We start from the raw sequence: 19,006 nt of genomic DNA, 5'->3' as shown, positions 1-19,006 counted from the left end.
TTCCAAGCTGGCTCATTTCTAGATCCAAAAACAACTAGCAAAAATTCAGTGATCTTTGCACTTGAAATACCTGTGATTCTCCAAACCTAAAAGGAGAAAAAATGTTCAAAACTAAAATGCAATTTGAATATACTTTAGTATATACTAAAGAGGAGTAGATTAAACAGTTTTACATTTTTTATCCTGTTTTAAAACAAATAAACTTCCTCTACCTTAAGCTACTTTTAGTGGTAAGTGAATTATACTTATCCCTGGAACTAACCTTTTAAAGCCATCTTCTTATAAATGAGACACTGTTTCCAGAAGCTCAAAACAAATGTGCACTTCAGTTATTTATTTCTGTCTTAAATATATAACAGCAGAGGTACATGCTTATAATTCACATTTTTTTAATATTTAGGCTATCACACATGACAAAGTGAGCTAACTAGAAGAGTCTTTAAGGTTAAAAAAAGAGTAATAGCTTTAAACTTGTTGTAAAAACTCTCTTCAACAACTTTTATAAAACAACTGGCTCCAACTCAAATAACAAATACAATTCTGGCTGATGCATGGCAAAATAGACTCAAGAGAAAAAAAATTCATTTTAGTAATCCTTCCCTAAGATGAGTCTAAAAACACTAGGACTTAACATTCTGGAAAGATGAAAGCTGATAAAGGTAAATATATGGTCAAAATCCATAAAGTCACGATTGAAAGAAAACAAAAACTAAAGAGAATTCTTAAAGATTCTAAAAGTTAAATTTAGGTCAAATGAAAACTCTTGCTCACAGAAATTAAGTTGAAATGACTAATAACAAAAAAAAAAACCCTCAAAAGTATATATATGTATGTTTTATCCTTATATTTATCAAAGTAAGACAATCTTGGTATATTTGTAAGGTACTTTCCTGGCATTTTAAGTTTGGTGCCATGCATACCAAATTTGGCCTATGTAAAACAACCAAATATCAGAGATTATTGGGCTACCCTACATTTATGTCAATCCACTATTGCAATATTCTGTTGTGCTCCTATTAAGTAGCTAGCAATACAGCCATTCAAGTTTTATGTTCCATAATACATCCTATCTTTTAACCATTAATGTAATTTACACATATATACACATATATGTATGTATATATACATACACACATTTCTGATTATAAAAATAACATTTCATTATAGAAAAATATAAAAAGCATAAGGAAGAAAGTAAAAAGTATCTGTGGCCCCCCACCTGGATTTTAGAGTGGTTATGTGTGGGTACATGTGAGAGTATAACTGTATGAATTGCATGTATTTTTTAACAAAATTGAGAACACAACACGTTATTTTTTATCCAGCCTTTTCACTAAACATTATACTGTGAACATTTTCCTATTCAATCATTTATTTCTAAATGTATGTCAATTTGTTACTGAGACCTGAGAATCTTTTTATGAAATTATTTCGAAGTTGCTCAGCATTTAAAAGTACATAATCATGTGTAAACATGCATCATCACCAGGTCATGTACTTACAGAAAACGGCATTGCTGTAGCATGTGTCTCTACACGGCTGATCTTCGTTGCAGGCAGTGCATATGTTTCATCAACTAAAAATTAAACAATTTATCAGATAAGATTTACATAACTTACCAGATACATTAAAATATAATTTTTAAATATATATTTAATGCCACTAACTGTAAACTTAAAAACGGCTAAGACAGCAAATTTTATGTTATGTGTATTTTATCATAATAAAAAAACAGCCGGAGGGTATTGTACTATTATTGACAATAAGTAGTAATATTGACCCTTTAACTCAAAACAATTCATAAATTTCATTTTTTAAGGGTTTTATGACTAGCTAGAACTTCAGAGAATGTTTACTAAAGATGCAATACAATTCCTATTCCAAAAGAATAAGAATTTATCAAATTAGAAATCAAGCAAGTTGGAAGAATTGTTAATACACAGTCTAGAACCATCTTGTCTAAAAAACAGTTTGCTAAATTTATTCACAGTAGGAAAGATACATTCTGATTGTATTTCAGTGATGTGTGCTAATCTAAATATTTTATGCAGAGAATATTTTATAAAATAATTTTAACTGAAATGCTTTATCTGTTTACATCACATTCTGGAAAGATGAAAGCTGATAAAGGTAAATATATAGTCAAAATCCATAAAGTCATGATTGAAAGAAAACAAAAACTAAAGAGAATTCTTAAAGATTCTAAAAGTTAAATTTAGGTCAAATGAAAACTCTTGCTCACAGAAATTAAGTTGAAATGACTAATAACAAAATTCCAAGATGAAATGCAATTCCCATCTAAGACAAGTAAGTTTGATGAATTTACATACATAAATGGTTCAAAATACAGTATGTGAAACACATTTCAAACCTTCAGATTTGGTACTGAATGTTGTTAGTGAAGTTTCATCTTTAACAACTGCCCCATTTGTACTGGATGATTCAGTTTTAATGGTCTGCTGGGTTACCATAGTTTGTGTGCTGGAAACAGTACTGGATACAGAAGTTTCAGGAATTACTGTTCTTACATCCAGGCAACTACTTAGAACACCTACATTTGCTGAAGTGTGAGGACCTAAAATAAAAGGGAAAAGGTAATTATTAATATAACATCTGCAGATAATTGTTGTGTCTTATAGTTCTTGTCATATGATTCTTGGTACTTTCAGTTTTAAAATCATACATGAGCACCACAAATGGTATTAGTATGAATTAACCATTAGGCATAAAATGTTTAGAAAAATAAAGTACATTATATCCATAATGGATATCCAACTTTTTACCTTCCTCGTTCATTCTAAACACTGAGCCATTGTTCTTGACTTTTCACTAAATCATAGATCAAATGGCTCTGCCCTTCATTTCAGGAAAAAAATATTAGAGGTCATTAGGCATGAATTATCTCATTTTTTTGCCTTCTCTGGCTGCAAACTGGAATTGTACTAATAATTGTACTCATCCTCCCTATCTTCCATTGCAGAAGATTTGCTGACCTCTCTCCTAAAAAATCTGAATATATCTTCCTGTATTCTTGGTCCCATTCCTTCCCCTATATGTTGGGACCCTCATCAATCATTCCTCTCTCTTCAGGGTTTTCAGATTCTTTGTCAGTAGTTTTTGGTCCTTGTCCCATAAACATCATCAAGTTCCTGAAGCAAACAACACACCTCTTCGTTTACCCAACAATGCCCACCAATTACCCTCTCCCTTTACTAATTCCCTTTAGAGCAGTTTATACTTCCTTGATCTCCCCAAAAGTTGATTTCTAGCACACTACTCTAATAAAATAATTCTGGCAAACATCAATGATTTCTAGGGGGTATTTTTCAATTTTCATTTACTTGACTTTTCTGCACTGTAAACAATGCTGACCACATACTCCTTTTTGAAGCTGGTTTTTTTTTTTTTTTCCCCTAGGACGTATATTCATTCATTCTACAACAGTGAAGTCTACCATGTATGAGATATTGTATTTGTTTTTATAATGGTGAAATAAGGCAGACATAGATCATGCCTCACAAACTTAAGCCTTCTTCTTGTCGCCCTTACATATTTTTCTGTGCGTTAAATACCATTCCCAAATCCATACATATCTCCCGGGCACTGCACCAGGTGCTAGGAATCTAGCAGAGAACAAGTCAACAAGATCCTTGCTCTTTTGGAGATTACATTTAAATACTCTTAATTTCTAAATTTATGTTTCTAGCCTAGTACTGCCTTCTAGACTCCAGGCCTAAGTATCCAACTGCCCATCAGAAATCTTTACCAGTATATTCCCGAAGTGCCTCAAAAACAGAGTTCCAAGTTGAACCTCTCTTTTCCAAAATCCGTCCTTGCTCCTATATTTCCTATTTTGATGAAGACTATCATTACCTACTCTCATATCCAACCCAAAAAACTGGGAGTCATATTCAACTCATTTTTATTTCTCATATACAGCCAGCTATCAAGTCTAATAGATGAAACCTTCTAAAAGTCTCTTAAATGATGAATTCTCTCCTCTCCATTTCAGCCACTGCTTTAGTCTCTATGTATCTCCTGGAGTCAGCCACTGCTTTAGTCTCTATGCATCTCCTGGAGTCCTAAAAGAATCCCTAACAAGTCTCCTAATCATTTTCTACTATAGTTCTTCCTGATGGAGAGGCTATTCTTTAAAAAAAAAAAATTTGCCTCATTTAAATTCCATAGTTCATAATCAATCATTACTATTGGTAAGTGCTTACTTAGTATTTTAACATCATTCTAACCAGGTTGAATATGGCAGTTTTTTGCTATTAGGAAAATGGATCAAAACTGTACAACATTTACTTTTTCAATGACTATTAAATTCCCTACCAATTTTATAAAAAGCTTTAGTTTAAAATGTCATCCATTTACCTTCATTTTTCCTTAGCATATCCACCACATGACTATTATGATTAGAAGCATTCGATGCCAAAGATGGATATAAAATGGCATTAGAATCCGTCAGTGCTTTAAAGTCTGGTTTGTTTTTCATTGAAGTTTCTTTTGTGGCTGGCTGTTCAGTTTTTGTGCTGTTTATTGTATCATTGATCTACAAGAAATACAACAGATTACTGTAGTAAGCAATATTCAATGAAATAAAAATACATGTAAAAAACAAGCAAAATAATTTACAATTTAAATACTTTTTATCAGAATATAAAACACCTAAAAATTACATTATTAATTTATACAGGATTTTTATTCAATTTTATAATAGTTTCTAAGAAAACAATTTCTTTTCACTTAATCTCCACGCTCAAAAGATCCGTTTTGAAGAGGAAAGGGACAGTATATTTTGAGGAAAAAAAATCTACATTTTAATAAGTGGTAGCTAGTATCACAAGCAAATACATACATAACACAGGAGAGAACAAAGCTACTGGGTCTGGTCAAATTTTCTTAAAGGGCAGACATGTATCCTAAAAATATGGTAACTCCAAAAGTAAAATCTCAGCTATATGGAATCTTCAAGCAAATAAACTATTCTATATGACTGAGTTTTCCATATAAAGATTTCATACATATACATATAATTATCCTATAGCATGAGGTATTTTGGATAAGAATTTCCCTAATTACATTTTTCTTAACCTTCTTAAACACACTATAATAAATACATTCAAACTTTTTAAAAAAATTATTACTATTATTATTTTTGAGATGGAGTTCTGCTCTTGTGGCCCAGGCTGGAGTACAATGGTACGATCTCAGCTCACTGCAACCTCCACCTCCCAGGTTCAAGTGATTCTCCTGCCTCAGCCTCCCGAGTAGCTGAGATTATAGGCGCCCACCACCATGCCTGGCTAATTTTTTGTATTTTTAGTAGAGACGGGGTTTCATCATATTGGCAAAGGCGGGTCTTGAACTCCTGACCTCAGGTGGTCCACCCACCTCAGCCTCCCAAAGTGCTGGGATTACAGGAGTGAGCTACCATACCTGGCCTAAAAAATTATTTTTATTTTTTATTTTTTTGAGACAGGATCTTGCTCTGTTGACCAGGCTGGACTGCACTGGCACGACCACAGTTCACGGCAGCCACCACCTGCCAAGCAATCCTCCTGCCTCAGTCTCCCAAGTAGCTGGGGCTACAGGCACACACCAGCATACCCAGCTAATTTTTCTATATTTTGTAGAGATGGGGTTTTGCCATGTTGTCAAGGCTGTTCTTGAACTCCTGAGCTGAAGGATCTACCACCTTGGCCTCCCAAAATGTTGGGATTACAGGTGTGAGCCACAGAACCCAGCTGCTACATTTACAATGTTTTGATAATTCAAGTCATCAATGTGTATATCAGTTATTATACCTACAGGTCTACCTAACCATAAAAGTGACCTGGCTTCATTCAAATACCCTAATGTTGTTCTTTCTAATTACCTGTTTTTTGTTACTTTTCTGTCTCTATTTTTATTGTCAGCTCATAATTTCTCATGGCTCTGAGGATACTTGTCTATAATATGCCCTGTGCTTGCCCTTAATTGGTGGTGCTACTGTTTATAAGTGATGATGATGATAGCCACAACTATGCCAGGCATTATGGCAGACAGTGTACTATATATATCCATACACTCTGGATCTTACTTAATCTTCACAAGAATCCTATTAGTAAGATAACTTGACCCCTATTATAGATGAAGAAAATGATACTCACAGAACTTAAGTTACAAACCTACAGTCAGGTAGCCAGTAAGTAACAGCTAGAATTTGAATTTGGTTTATTTCATTTCAAAATTCTTACATCTGGAATGTGCTTTTTGCTTAAAATCAGACACTCAGTCTAACTGAAATTTTATAAAATAAGTATAAATACATCCTGAGAATTTTCATTAAACATGATAGATTAAACACATTTGCTTCAGGAGATTTCTCCAAAACCCAATTCAAATGACAAAAAAGGAATTTTTTAAAGTATGAAGCTATAACCTTTTAAGAAAAAAAGAGAATGGCAGAAGAGAGAATAGTAGATAAGATGTAAAACAGAACAGCTGGAGCTAAGAGCCTTCTCCTAAGTGAAAAGTCACTAAGATGTGGCCTGTTTGTGCCCCAGGGCCCAGGGCAGTCAGTGGTGGCAGAGGTGCAGAGTACAAGAAAACGCTGGAAGCTTGTCACACAGAAGTCTGTTTAAGAAGTGTTGTAGCCCTAGTTCTGCTCTCCCAGCATACCAAGGCAGAGAAATTCCTCTCCTTCATTGTAGCTGAAGATGGAAAATAGGTAGAAAGGTTGAAATGTGAGTCTCTAGACTACGCTACAGTATCCCACAAGTGATACAAGTATGAGGATGATGCAAGTATGGGGAGAGGCGCCATACTGAAAATTGGAATTAAATGAAAGTCTAAATGCTGAACAGAAATATACCTTCCCTCCAATCCCCTTACTAAGCTCCCAGATTCTGACAGCCAGGCTCATAACCCTTAAGCAAGAGGTTGGAGAATTCTTAGGGGAAACTAACTGGTCTAAGAAAAAAGACCCACAGATACTGACATTTGTAGGTCCCCGCCCACTTACTCTTGTTGAGGTTTACTAAGCAACAAGCCACATCCACATGCATAGGCCTTCCAGGTTTTCTTAAAGCCTCACTTTAAACATAAAGGGACAGCCAAGCATCAGCAGACACTTGATGACAACCTCTAATGTGGAAGTCCAAGATTAAAACACATTAAAAAATAAAAAGGAGCTTGAAAAAAAGAAACATAACAAAGAGCAGACTAAAACTCCAAAATGTTTTAAAGTATAATTCTTCAGGAGAGAAGGAAAGATATTATATTTATGAAACAAGAATAGGGTGCTATAACAGAAATAAAGAAAATGAGGCTTTTAGAAATTAAAAAATGTGGTTGGATATATTTAAAATGTAAACATTGGAATAGACAGAGAAAACAGAAGATAAAAAGCAAAATCAGAGGACTAGTTTATAAAAAAAAAAAAAAAAGAAATTGAGGGAAGAAATCATCAGTAATGAAGGTCATGAGTTTCCAGAACAATGGGGTCCACTGGGTGAGGCACACCAAATGAAGACATACACTCTAAGGCACGTCACTGTTGAAATTTCAGAATACTGAGGATAAAAAGATAAAAAATTAGTCATATATAAAGGATCAGGAATCCAAATGGCATCACACTTTTCAATAGCAACACTGAATGCTAAAAGACACTACAAAAATTCCTACAAATTTTTGAGGGAAAAACTTCCAATATAGGATTCTATAAGCCAGCCAAACTATCAGTTAAATACGCTAAAGACATTTTCAGATATGCAAGATCTCAAAAAGTTTACCTTTCATAAGCCCACTTCTCAGGGGGTTGCAACAAAATAAAGGTAAACACAAAGAAAGAGGAAGAAATAAGGTCAAGAAATATGGGCTGTAACACAGGAAAGAGATAAATTCCTATTATGAAACAGAGAAGGTAGTTCTAAGGTGAGAGCTGTGCAGCAGGCCTAGAGAAGAACCAGTACCTGAGGACAGGGGGCTCCAGGAGGAATTGTTCCAAGGGTGGAAAAAAGAAACTACCTTTATGTCCAAATATCTTAAGTTTTATAACTTTTTGGAAAATTTGATTATGAATTAATGATAGAGAAGAAGAAAACTAAGCAAGTGAAAAAGTGAGGCAGTTAATGCCAGGAAAAACAAATTTGCATGAAAAAGGAGTAATTCTCATAGCACACTACATGGCTCACCTGCAACTGTTTCACCATCATAGTGTAAACATCAAGCCATAATTCTACTAAAAATATGTGAAGGATGTGGGAACAGGAAAGGAGGGGATGAGGCAGAATTGTAAGAGATCATTAAAATTGTCATCTTTCATTATTGAAGACAATTGATCTAAAAGTAGAACCTTCAACAACATGAGTTTGAACTGTGAGGGTCCATTTCTATGTGGATTATTATTTATTTATTTGTTTTTTGAGACAGGATCTTGCTCTGTTACCCAGGCTGGAGTGCAGCGGCGCAACCTCGGTTCACTGCAAGCTCCGCCTCCTGGGTTCACGCCATTCTCCGGCCTCAGTCCCCCAAGTAGCTGGGACTAGAGGTGCCTGCCACCGTGCCTGGCTAATTTTTTGTATTTTTTTTTAGTAAAGACGGGGTTTCACCATGTTAGTCAGGATGGTCTCAATCTCCTGACCTCGTGATCTGCCCACCTCGGCCTCCCAAAGTGCTGGGATTACAGGTGTGAGCCACCGCGCCTGGCCGTGGATTATTTTTAAGAAATACAATTGGTGCTCCATATCTGTGGGTTCCACGTCCTCAACCAAACACGTATGGAAAATACAGTATTCGCAGGATGCAAAAACTGTGGATACAGAGGGCCGAATTTTTGCATTTGCACGTTCCACAGGGCCAACTACAAGACTTGAATATCGAGGCGACTGTGGGGGGGTGGGTCCTGAAACCAATGCCCTGCAGATACAGAAGGACAACTGCACATAGTTAGATACTAAAAGAAAGCTACAATAGTTTAAAGTAGTTGCTTCTAGGGAACAGAAATCAAGAGCAGGTAGGTACAGGGTAGGAAACTACTGCTCTTCATCATAAACTTTACAGTATCATCTAAATTTGTGACACACACACACACATATATATACACATACATAGTATATAATCAACATATAACATATGACTACATGTAACAGAAATATTATGTCTAATATGACACGCTACTTACAAACTGTATGAGCTTTACTTGTAATAACACCTTCCTGACATACTATAAGTATGACATGATATACTTTCGGACCTATGCCTTTACTGGTCTTCAGTCATACTCAGAACATATTAGTCAATACCTACATCATTTTCTTTGAAAAAAGTCTACTGAGGTAGATGGCAGTTTACCAAATAAAAATAATCTTAGTAAGCATATTCATTACTCTCTACCAAGACCTACTGTGATGTACTTCATAAACAAGAAATAACCTCACAAGTGTTCAATTTAGTAACTGATATTTTTCAGTAAACAAAATACATAGTAAATAAAACATTTTATACATATTTTTAAAGTACATCTTTAGATGTCTGTGTGACATTTAGAAATGGCAAAATATAGACACGTAAGTACATATTACATTGAATTAGTCTGATGCTCTGTGTAATGCAGCTATGCTTCTCTTGGCCTGGGGTTTTCAATCCAGGCTTCTGTCACAGTGATCTGTGAAGCTTTCTTTAAAAACAGAGCTGCCTGGGCATTTTCCTAAAGATTCTGCTTCACTAGATTTGAGGAAGAGCTTGGGAATCTGTGTGTGTTTGTTTGTTTGCTTGTTTAGCTCAGAGTTAACTCTCAAGTGCAGGCAGGATTAAGGACCCCTCTTCTAGAGTAGTAGTATGCTAAAAATCTGAATAAAAATTGAAACTATAACCATAAACATCCAATTACCTTCATACACTTTTTTACTTACACTGTTAGGAACGATGTTATTACTGCCTTGTCTGTGAGGGTCCATCCTGACTCCTGTAGGAATGAGAAAGGTTCAGACTGATATGCTCTTAATTAGCTTCAATAAAATATAATTAAATATTTTTAAAGTTACATATTAAAGTTTAAAAAGTAGTATCTTTACCAAAGGTTATATGTTTTCTTAATAGTTTGCTTAAGTTGACTGAAATTCTCTCTGGAAAAATGTGCAAAATTTGTGTTTGCTTTTACTTCCAAGGCCTATTTAGTTAAAAATACTTTTGAAAAAGCTGAGATATTTATGAAAGCAAATTAAAGCCAATCTGCTGAAGTCAAGTAATATGTCAAATTAGGAAAGTACATAAAAATGAACTGCAGAAAACACAATCTATCCTACGTTTCTATGTATTCTACTACATCATAATGGTAAGACAGCCAAGTTTCAGAACTGAAATACAATGTATTATCAGGCATGGACCTAATGCCATAAAATTTCTTAAACCAAACCTAATCACAGACTTTTATGCAGATATTCTACATATATATATATATGTATACACCCAAACACACCCCCCCCCCACACACATATATGTACTGCAGTATATGTGTGCGTGCATGTGTGTGTGTGTGTGTGTGTATTTTTTTTTTTTTAAGACAGAGTCTCGCCTGTTGCCCAGGCTGGAGTGCAGTGGCATGATCTCAGCTCACCGCAACCTTCACCTCCTGGGTTCAAGTGATTCTTTTGCTTCAGCCTCCTGAGTAGCTGGGATTACAGGTATGTACCACCATACCCAGCTAATTTTTGTATTTTTAGTAGAGATGGGGTTTTACCATGTTTACCAGACTGGTCTCAAACTCCTGACCTCAGGTGATCCACCTGCCTCAGCCTCCCAAAATGCTGGGATTACAGGCGTGAGCTACCATGCCTCGCCTGCAGTATATATTTTTAAAAGCATGTGAGCACACATACTTTAAGCATGAAAATTATGTTACCTTGCATATTTGGTGCTGCTGAAGAATCTGATGATGCAGCTTGGTATGGCAAGTCCGTACTCAACTGCAAAAGATAGCCCTCAACTGTAGACACTTCATCCCACTTGACATGAAAGGAGTTGGTGGTGGCTTTGATCAGCTGTACTTGAGATGGTGCTGGTGGTTTCTCTATAGAATAATAAAGATATTATACATTTAAGTTTCCAGTGTATAAATGGTTTGCTGATATAGTTTGTTTGGACTGGAGCTTTGAAAACATCAGCAATGAACATCTGCATACCAAGACAGGGAAAGTTTACTCAGATAAACGCAGCTATAGTAGGTCAAATAAAAATAGTTTGGGGTTCTTATTCTATTTATTTATTTATTTTCTTGGACAAATATATCTATAAACAAAACAATCCAGTATAAAACTACCGAACTATTTGAGTCATCAGATTCGGAAATGTGTTTAATCCTAGAAGGAGTTTTTCTGGGGGAAGCTGGGAATCCTAGAAGGAGTTTTTTTTTTTTTTTGAGGGAGGCTGGGGAGAGGCAAGGGGAGCCAAGTATTAAAGCTACATTATTTTATCTTTCTTAGAAGTTCTAATATTCTTTAATTTTATGAGCCAATTTTCAGCCAACAGCATACATGTTAGCAATTCTGTTAATGTTAGCAAAGATAACTTGGACATGATATTTTATAAAAGCATAACTTCTCTGAAATTAATACCCCCTTATCAAGACTTGTACTACCAGCTGGGCATGGTGGTTCACGCCTGTAATCCCAGCACTTTGGGAGGCCGAGGTGGGCGGATCACCTGAGATCAGGAGTTCAAGACCAGCCTGGCCAACATGGGGAAACCCTGTCTCTACTAAAAATACAAAAATTAGCCAGGCGTGGTGGCTGGCACCTGTAATCCCAGCTACTTGGAAGGCTGAGGCAGGAGAATCACTTGAACCTGGGAGGTGGAGGTTGCAGTGAGCCGAGATCATATCACTGCACTCCAGCTCGGGTGGCAGAGTGAGACTCCATCTCAAAAAAAAAAAAAAAAAAAAGGAATGGTGGGAGGAAGAGATAAATCCTCAACTTTCATAGCAGAAAGTGAGCACATTATTGTCTAAATGAAAAAAATATATATATCAAAGTAATAATATATGTATGTGATATAGAGATATGGAAGTTAATACCTAAAGAATCGTTTAACAGAGTTAAGAACAAACAAATGCCTGTAAAGCAAGTAAAATGAGGAAAGGTGCGAGCAAAGAACTGTGATTTTTCATAGAAAGCCTCATGGAATTTTATTACTCTTTTACATGCTATCAAATGCACAAAGTTTAACTAAAAGTGAAAAACAAAACAAAACAAAACAAGATGAGCCCCCTCTTCCACCAAAACTGATGCTAACTTATCAAGAGGAAAAGCAAAATCTATATTTTGCCCTTATGATCGTGGCCATGATTACTTTTAGAATAATACTGATATCTAAAGCTTATTATGAAAAGGTTTATAGAAAAACAGGCCATTCAAATCCAATTTTTTAAATCTTTTTAAGTCATAGATCCCTTAGAGAATCTGCTCAAAGTGATATAATCCCTACAGAGAAAATTCAGTCATACACTTTTTTTCATCCAATTTCAGAGACTGAAGGTTATCCTTAGACTTCAGTTAATAATTTCCAATTTCCAACATGAACCAGTAAGTTCAATTTTCTATCTTTTTTTCTTGCTTGCTAGTACATGCTTCTTTCATAGGAAGCATTTACTCTCTTAATTGTTTCATTATTTTTTCAACTATCTTAATTTTAAAATTAAACTCTTTTTACATTACAAAAACAATACATGCTACTGTGGAAAATACAGACAAGTAATGACAGAAAAGCTTTGAAGAAAATGTATAATCTCAGCTCTCAGATAATGCTTTGGTGTGTGTCCTTCCAAGTTTTCTATTTATAATTTTGAAAATACTGGAGTCATTACATGTTTTATAATCTATTTTTCTCATGTAACATCACATATTACATCTCCAGATCTAATTTCCCTAATGGCCACTAGATTCATCTATTCATTCAAATGCCTGCTTGATCTTATTTCAAATTTAGCATGGTCTAAATGGAACTCTTGACTTTCTCCACAATGTTATTTTCTCTCAGTCTTCTCTATCTCAGTAAAATTCAAGCTAAAAACTTCATCCTCCATTCTGTCGCTTGCCACACAAATTATCATCCGGTTCTGTCAATAAGAACTCCAAAATGCATCCTGAATTTATGCAGTCCTCCCCTCCTCCATTGTCACCACTATAGTCTAAAACACTTTTTTGACTACTGCAAGAGATTTCTAACTTGTCTTGCAGTGTGCACCTAGAATTCATTTTCCATACAACTGCCAGTGACCATTTCAAAATGTACATCAGAATGTGTCACATTTCTCCTTCAAACTTACACATAACTTCCTGCTGCACTTCAAAAATAACTTAGAAATTCTACCACCACATTCAAGGCCCTATGTCCTGTGGTCATCTCTCTAACCTCCATTCCTACACTTTCTTCTTTGTTTACCCAGTTCAAATCTGTTGCCAAACATGCCAAGTATTCCCATCTCAGACTCCTTGTATGTGCTGTTCCCTCTTCCTGCAGTGGTTTCTCTGGCCTTTTTATGTGGGTATCTCCTTCTCACCATTCGAATAACATCCCACGTCATCTCATCACAGAAGCATTTTTTGACTACCCACCCTGAAGCAGCCACCACTCCTGTGCCCAATACCTAACACCACTATCTCATGTATTCACATGATTAACAGAAACTGAACTTATTTTGTTAATCTGTTTCACTATTGCTCATTATCTCCTTGCTGTCATATCCCCTCAGAATGTAAGTTCTTTGTGAGAGCAGAGGCACTATCAGTCTTGTTTGCTGCTATATTCTCAGCATTTAGAACAATTCCTGCTACACAGCTGTCAATCAATATTTATTAAAAATTGATGTGAGGTACACATTTTTATTTATTTATTTTATTTTATTTTATTTATTTATTTTTTTTTTGGAGACGGAGTCTCGCTCTGTCACCCAGGCTGGAGTGCGGTGGCCGGATCTCTGCTCACTGCAAGCTCCGCCTCCCGGGTTCACGCCATTCTCCTGCCTCAGCCTCCCGAGTAGCTGGGACTACAGGCGCTCGCCACCTCGCCCGGCTAGTTTTTTGTATTTTTTTTAGTAGAGACGGGGTTTCACCGTGTTAGCCAGGATGGTCTCAATCTCCTGACCTCGTGATCCCCCCGTCTCGGCCTCCCAAAGTGCTGGGATTACAGGCTTGAGCCACCGCGCCCGGCCGAGGTACACATTTTTAAAAATTGTGGCGCTCTAATAATTTTTTTCCCCCTTTAGAGATGGGGTCTTGCTCTGACACCCAGGCTGGAGTGCAGTGGAGCAATCAGAGCTCACTGCAGGTAGACTCAGACTCCTGGGCTCAAGTGATCCTCTTGCCTCAGCCTCCCAAGAAGCTGGGACTATAGGCATGAGCCACTGTACCTGGCTAATTTTTTGTTTGATAGAGATGGGGGTCTCACTATGTTGTCCAGGCTTGTCTTGAACTCATGGCCCCAAGTAATCCTCCTGCCTCAGCTTCCCAAAGTGCTAGGATTACAGGTGTGAGCCACTGCACCCAGTCTCTATTTTTTAAAAATCTTTTATTTTAAAATAATTTTAGGTTTGCAAAAAAGTTGCAAAGATAGTACAGCATTGCCATAACCCCCTGGCCCCCGTTTTCCCTTTTCTCCAGCTTCCCCTAATATAAGCACATTTGTTAAAACTAAGAAATTATTGGTGTAATACTATTAACTCAACTATAGACAACTCAGATTTCACCAGTTTTTCAATTAATGTCTTTTTTTGTTCCAGGATCCAATCTAGAACACAACATCACATTCAGCTGTAATGTCTCCTTTGTCTCCTCCACTTTTTGATTATTTCTTAGTCTTTCCTTGTTTTCCTTCGCTTTGAAACTTCTGAATAGTACTGCTCACATATTCTTTGTAGAAGATCTAGAATGTCCCTCAATTTGGGCTTGTCTGATATTTTCTCATAGTTAGACTGAGATTATGGATTTGGGAATACCACCGAGGTACTTTTACTTATCACATGATATTAGGGAGTAAATGATACTAACTTGACTCATCACTAGTGATATTAACCTTGATCACTTGATTAAGGTAGTACTTGCCAGGTTTCTCCTGCTTGCCAGGTTTCTGTAAAGCTACTATTTTCCCTTTCCATACTCTATTCTTTGCAAAGGAGTCTTTAAATCCAGTCTACACTCAAGGAGAGGATAATTATATACTTCTCAGGAGTGGAGAATAACTACACATATTGTTTCTTCTATTCATACTTAATTATGGGAAACAGAGGTAGTAGCATTTACAGTAAGTCTCAAAAGGCAGACATTTGAGTGCTTACCTAAAGGAAAAAGTTTATTTGTTAACTATTCTTACCTACCAGTATCAAGATACCAAAGATCCTTGCAGCAAACTTGACTATTCAGTGCTTTTTTGTAGCCATCTCTTCCACTCCAAAAATACAATCGAGTGCCAATTGCAACAGCGCAGTGGCCAGCTCTTGGTCTTGGTCTTGAATTTTTTTTATCTTCCTGAGAATCTGATACTAGGGTGGTCCACTCTGTTGTATCTGAAAAGATAGAAATATCCATGACTAATCTTTTTTCTTAACAAAATTACAAAAATTACCTTATTAATAAAGTTTAATTCAATGAGTAACTCTTAAAAAACTCACCCAGATTTAGGTAAGAAAATGAACTGGTACATCTCCATTCACAATCATGAGGTGAAGTCTCAGTATTTTCCCCCTTATGTGGGACCCATCCACCAAAAATGTACATCCTGAGCAACAACAAAACAAAAACATAAAGTAGCTTATTTCATTTTACTTCTTGGATTTGAAGTGCAAAGAATAGAAAACTCTCCTATCAGTTGACTCAGAGCTTCAGAACTATTCATTCACTTACCATTGTCAAGGTAATGGGAATAAGAAGATGAATAAAGTGGTCTTCTTTCAAGAGTTTACAATTTTATGAAGCAATACAGAATCACAATTGTTTCTCTCTGGCAAGTTACTTAAAGTGAAGAATATTTTGATTATAATATATTTAAAAATCAATATCGCCTATAATATACTAAGGGTACCTCAGTCAGAAAGATACTCAATTGATCTATGACATCCAAAGTCAAATTTAAAATTGTATGCATATAGTAACCAAAGAGGATTAAATTTCATATAACTTTGGTCATTGATATCACTTAAACAAAAAACTTTAAACTGTGTTCCTTTAGGGCCCTAGGAGTTCTTAAGACAAGCCTGATGGCTGCTGGAAGAGAAAGGCTCATCAGGCAGAAATCAGGGCCCATGTGACCTGATGTCAACCAGAGATCTATTTTTTTTTTTATGCCAATCAGAGATTTTTTTTTTTTTTGAGACAGGATCTTGTCCTGTTGCCCAGGCTAGAGTGCAGTGGCATGATAATGGTCCACTGCAAACTCAACCTCCTGGGCTCAGGCCATCCTTCCACTTTGGCCTTCCAAAGTGCTGGGATTATAGGTGTGAGCCACCATGCCCAGCCAGAGCTCTATTTTTTAAAATCCATTTTATATGTTGGGGTTTCAATGGAAAATTACATTTTATAAAATGGCTCTTCAGTTAAAAAAATGTATAAAAATGTATAAGATTTTGTTTAAATGTAAAGAACATCCTGTTTGGTTTTGAGTTTATTTAAAAAAAAAACAAACTAGGTTCTAAATTACAACAATCATTTCCTAAAATATTACATTTAAGGTAGAATCCCTGAAATAGTAACTATTTCATTAAATTCTGATTAAACAGTATTCCTAATTGTGGCACAATGTTGCACAAATAAGGGAATTTGTTGATGGTAGTAATAGCCAACATTTATGGAGTGCTCACTTCATACCAGAAACTGTTCTAAGCATTTCATATATATTAATTCATTTAGTCTTCATTACAGCCTTGTCAAGTAGGTTTTACTTTAATCCACATTGTATACTTAAGGAAAGTGAGGTACAAACATATTAAATTTTCTTGCCCCAGGTCATACAGGACAAGTGCCAAAGCTGAGTCTTGAATTTAGGCCATCTGGTTACAGAGTTTGTATTCTAACCATCAACTCTATATTGCCATCTAAAGCATAATCATTAAGAGCATGTGCCTCAGTACAAATGAAGCAATACCAAAAATATGAAAAAGGAAACAGTGAGTTAGGTGATTAGTTTGGCAACACCCAGGTTTACACTTACATAAAGCCTACTCTGGGCAAGGCATTATAAGGAATGCAAAGAAGTAAAAGAGAGAGCATAAGAAAATGGCATATTAAGTATTTTTGCTTCTACAGACAAATTATTTTAGCTCCAGTAAACACAATCAAACTTTATTAACCTTCATAATCTATTTCTAAGAAACTACTAGCGTTACTTTCTTTGTGTGCTTCTTAAGTTGTTTTTAAAAAAAAAAAAAAAAACAGAAGCAAAATACAAAAAACCACCATACTTGTTTCCTATAACACTGGCTGTATGAAGGCTTCGTGGAAGTGGCACTGTCCCTTTAGTTTCTGGTTTTGACCATGACATAGTTTCTAAAAGTAAAAATAATTATATTAGCAACTTGATCTAACAACAGTAAATTACCTCAACTTGCATAATTTCAAAAAATAAAACAAGGACTTGCCAAAATGAAACAAAGTATTTTAAAACAATTATTTGAACATTATCTTAAACATTTCCAGCTTACATAAACTGCCAATCAGAAATCTATTTATACTTAATGTTAGTACAGTTAGCCCTCTGTATCCATGGGTCCTGCATCAACAGATTCAATTAACCACAGATTGAAAATATTCACAAAAACTTTGGTTGCACTGAACATGTTTTCTTTTTGTCATTATTCCCTAAACAATACAGTATAACAACCATTTATATAGTATTTACATTGTATTAGGTGTTATAAGTAATCTCAAGTGGAGATGATTTAAAGTATATGGGAGAATATGCAAATATTACACCACTTTATATCAGGGACTTGAGCATCCATGGATTTTGGTATCCAGGATATCCATGGTATTCAGGAGGTCCTGAATAAATCCTCCATAGATACCGAGGGATGACTGTATTTGTAATAAATAAGTGTGCTTAGGGTACTACCAATTTTGAATTAAGAGTATTAGAGATTTTATCATTTAAAGTAAGAGTACACTGGACAGAAGATAGTCAAAGGTGAGAGGCACACTACCCTCCAATCATTCATTCCTAAGATGCCTTTAGAAAGAACTACTTAAGGGTTTTCTACTGACCACGAATAACATTGTTAATGCTACATTTCCTGTAGATAAGGTAACCATATAAAGTTATCATCCTGTACAGGACATTTTTCAGAGTGAAAGGGAGTATTGTACTATTGATAATTACACAAGACAATAAGCATAAACCAGAATCATCCCAGGTAAACCAGGACATACGGTAACCCTGTTTACAGAACGCACAAGAGAGTTACTATCATAAACCAAACATTCATTTTCTCAATCTGATTTATCAGCAACCATTCATATCACATATCAGCTGTCCCTGGGGCCACAAGTGCTAGTTATAAATCTAAGTACAACTCAATAAATACTGCAATCAATAATATTTTTCAAAGCATCTTTTAATTTGCCTTATTCCTGAGCCTGAATCAAGTTAAACTTACCTAAGTCAAGCTGCCATAGGTCATCCAGGCGAGCACCACACATTCCACCAAAAACATACATTTTCGGACCTCCAGAATCTTTTTTGCAATATATAACAGCTGTGTGGGATTCTCTTGGAGAAGGCACAACCCCTTTAGTCACTGGAATGCTCCAACCCACAACACCAGAGCCATGCTGTAGCTCCAACTCATAAAAATCATTTAAATATCTAGAATATCATAGGAAAAATTAAAATATTTAGATAATATATACCCTTTCTTTGCATTTTATTTCTATTTATAAAGATAAAATGTGCTTACTATGAAAAGTTCATATAGTACAGAAAGGCATTAGGAGAGCAGAAAACCCCAAACCTCATTCATACAATACATACTTATCAA

General features: G+C 35.6%; 1 protein-coding gene across 3 annotated transcripts in view; it reads right to left on the bottom strand.

Annotated features, from left to right (window-relative positions):
- Nucleotides 1-19,006, bottom strand: part of HCFC2 (host cell factor C2) — a 42,868-nt gene that overhangs the window by 8,645 nt on the left and 15,217 nt on the right. Inside the window, exons 4-13 of one of the 3 annotated variants that reach the window (XR_002515969.2) lie at nucleotides 18,626-18,834; nucleotides 17,435-17,519; nucleotides 15,650-15,756; nucleotides 15,356-15,544; nucleotides 10,889-11,056; nucleotides 9,900-9,952; nucleotides 4,378-4,555; nucleotides 2,372-2,575; nucleotides 1,503-1,576; nucleotides 263-306 (exon numbers count right to left, since the gene is read on the bottom strand). Coding sequence is in view for 1 of the 3 variants with exons in the window: in XM_003907068.5 (XP_003907117.3) it covers nucleotides 1,503-1,576; nucleotides 2,372-2,575; nucleotides 4,378-4,555; nucleotides 9,900-9,952; nucleotides 10,889-11,056; nucleotides 15,356-15,544; nucleotides 15,650-15,756; nucleotides 17,435-17,519; nucleotides 18,626-18,834 (1,267 nt within the window). In the remaining 2 variants the exon portion in view is untranslated. Of the gene's footprint in view, nucleotides 1-262; nucleotides 344-1,502; nucleotides 1,577-2,371; nucleotides 2,576-4,377; nucleotides 4,556-9,899; nucleotides 9,953-10,888; nucleotides 11,057-15,355; nucleotides 15,545-15,649; nucleotides 15,757-17,434; nucleotides 17,520-18,625; nucleotides 18,835-19,006 lie in introns of all 3 variants that reach the window. The other 2 variants (XR_004176299.1, XM_003907068.5) reach the window with 2 other exon arrangements.

This window comes from Papio anubis, chromosome 9 (genome assembly GCF_008728515.1).
Source record: "Papio anubis isolate 15944 chromosome 9, Panubis1.0, whole genome shotgun sequence".
Classification (NCBI taxonomy): domain Eukaryota; kingdom Metazoa; phylum Chordata; class Mammalia; order Primates; family Cercopithecidae; genus Papio; species Papio anubis.
This window is presented reverse-complemented; position numbering and strand designations above follow the sequence as displayed.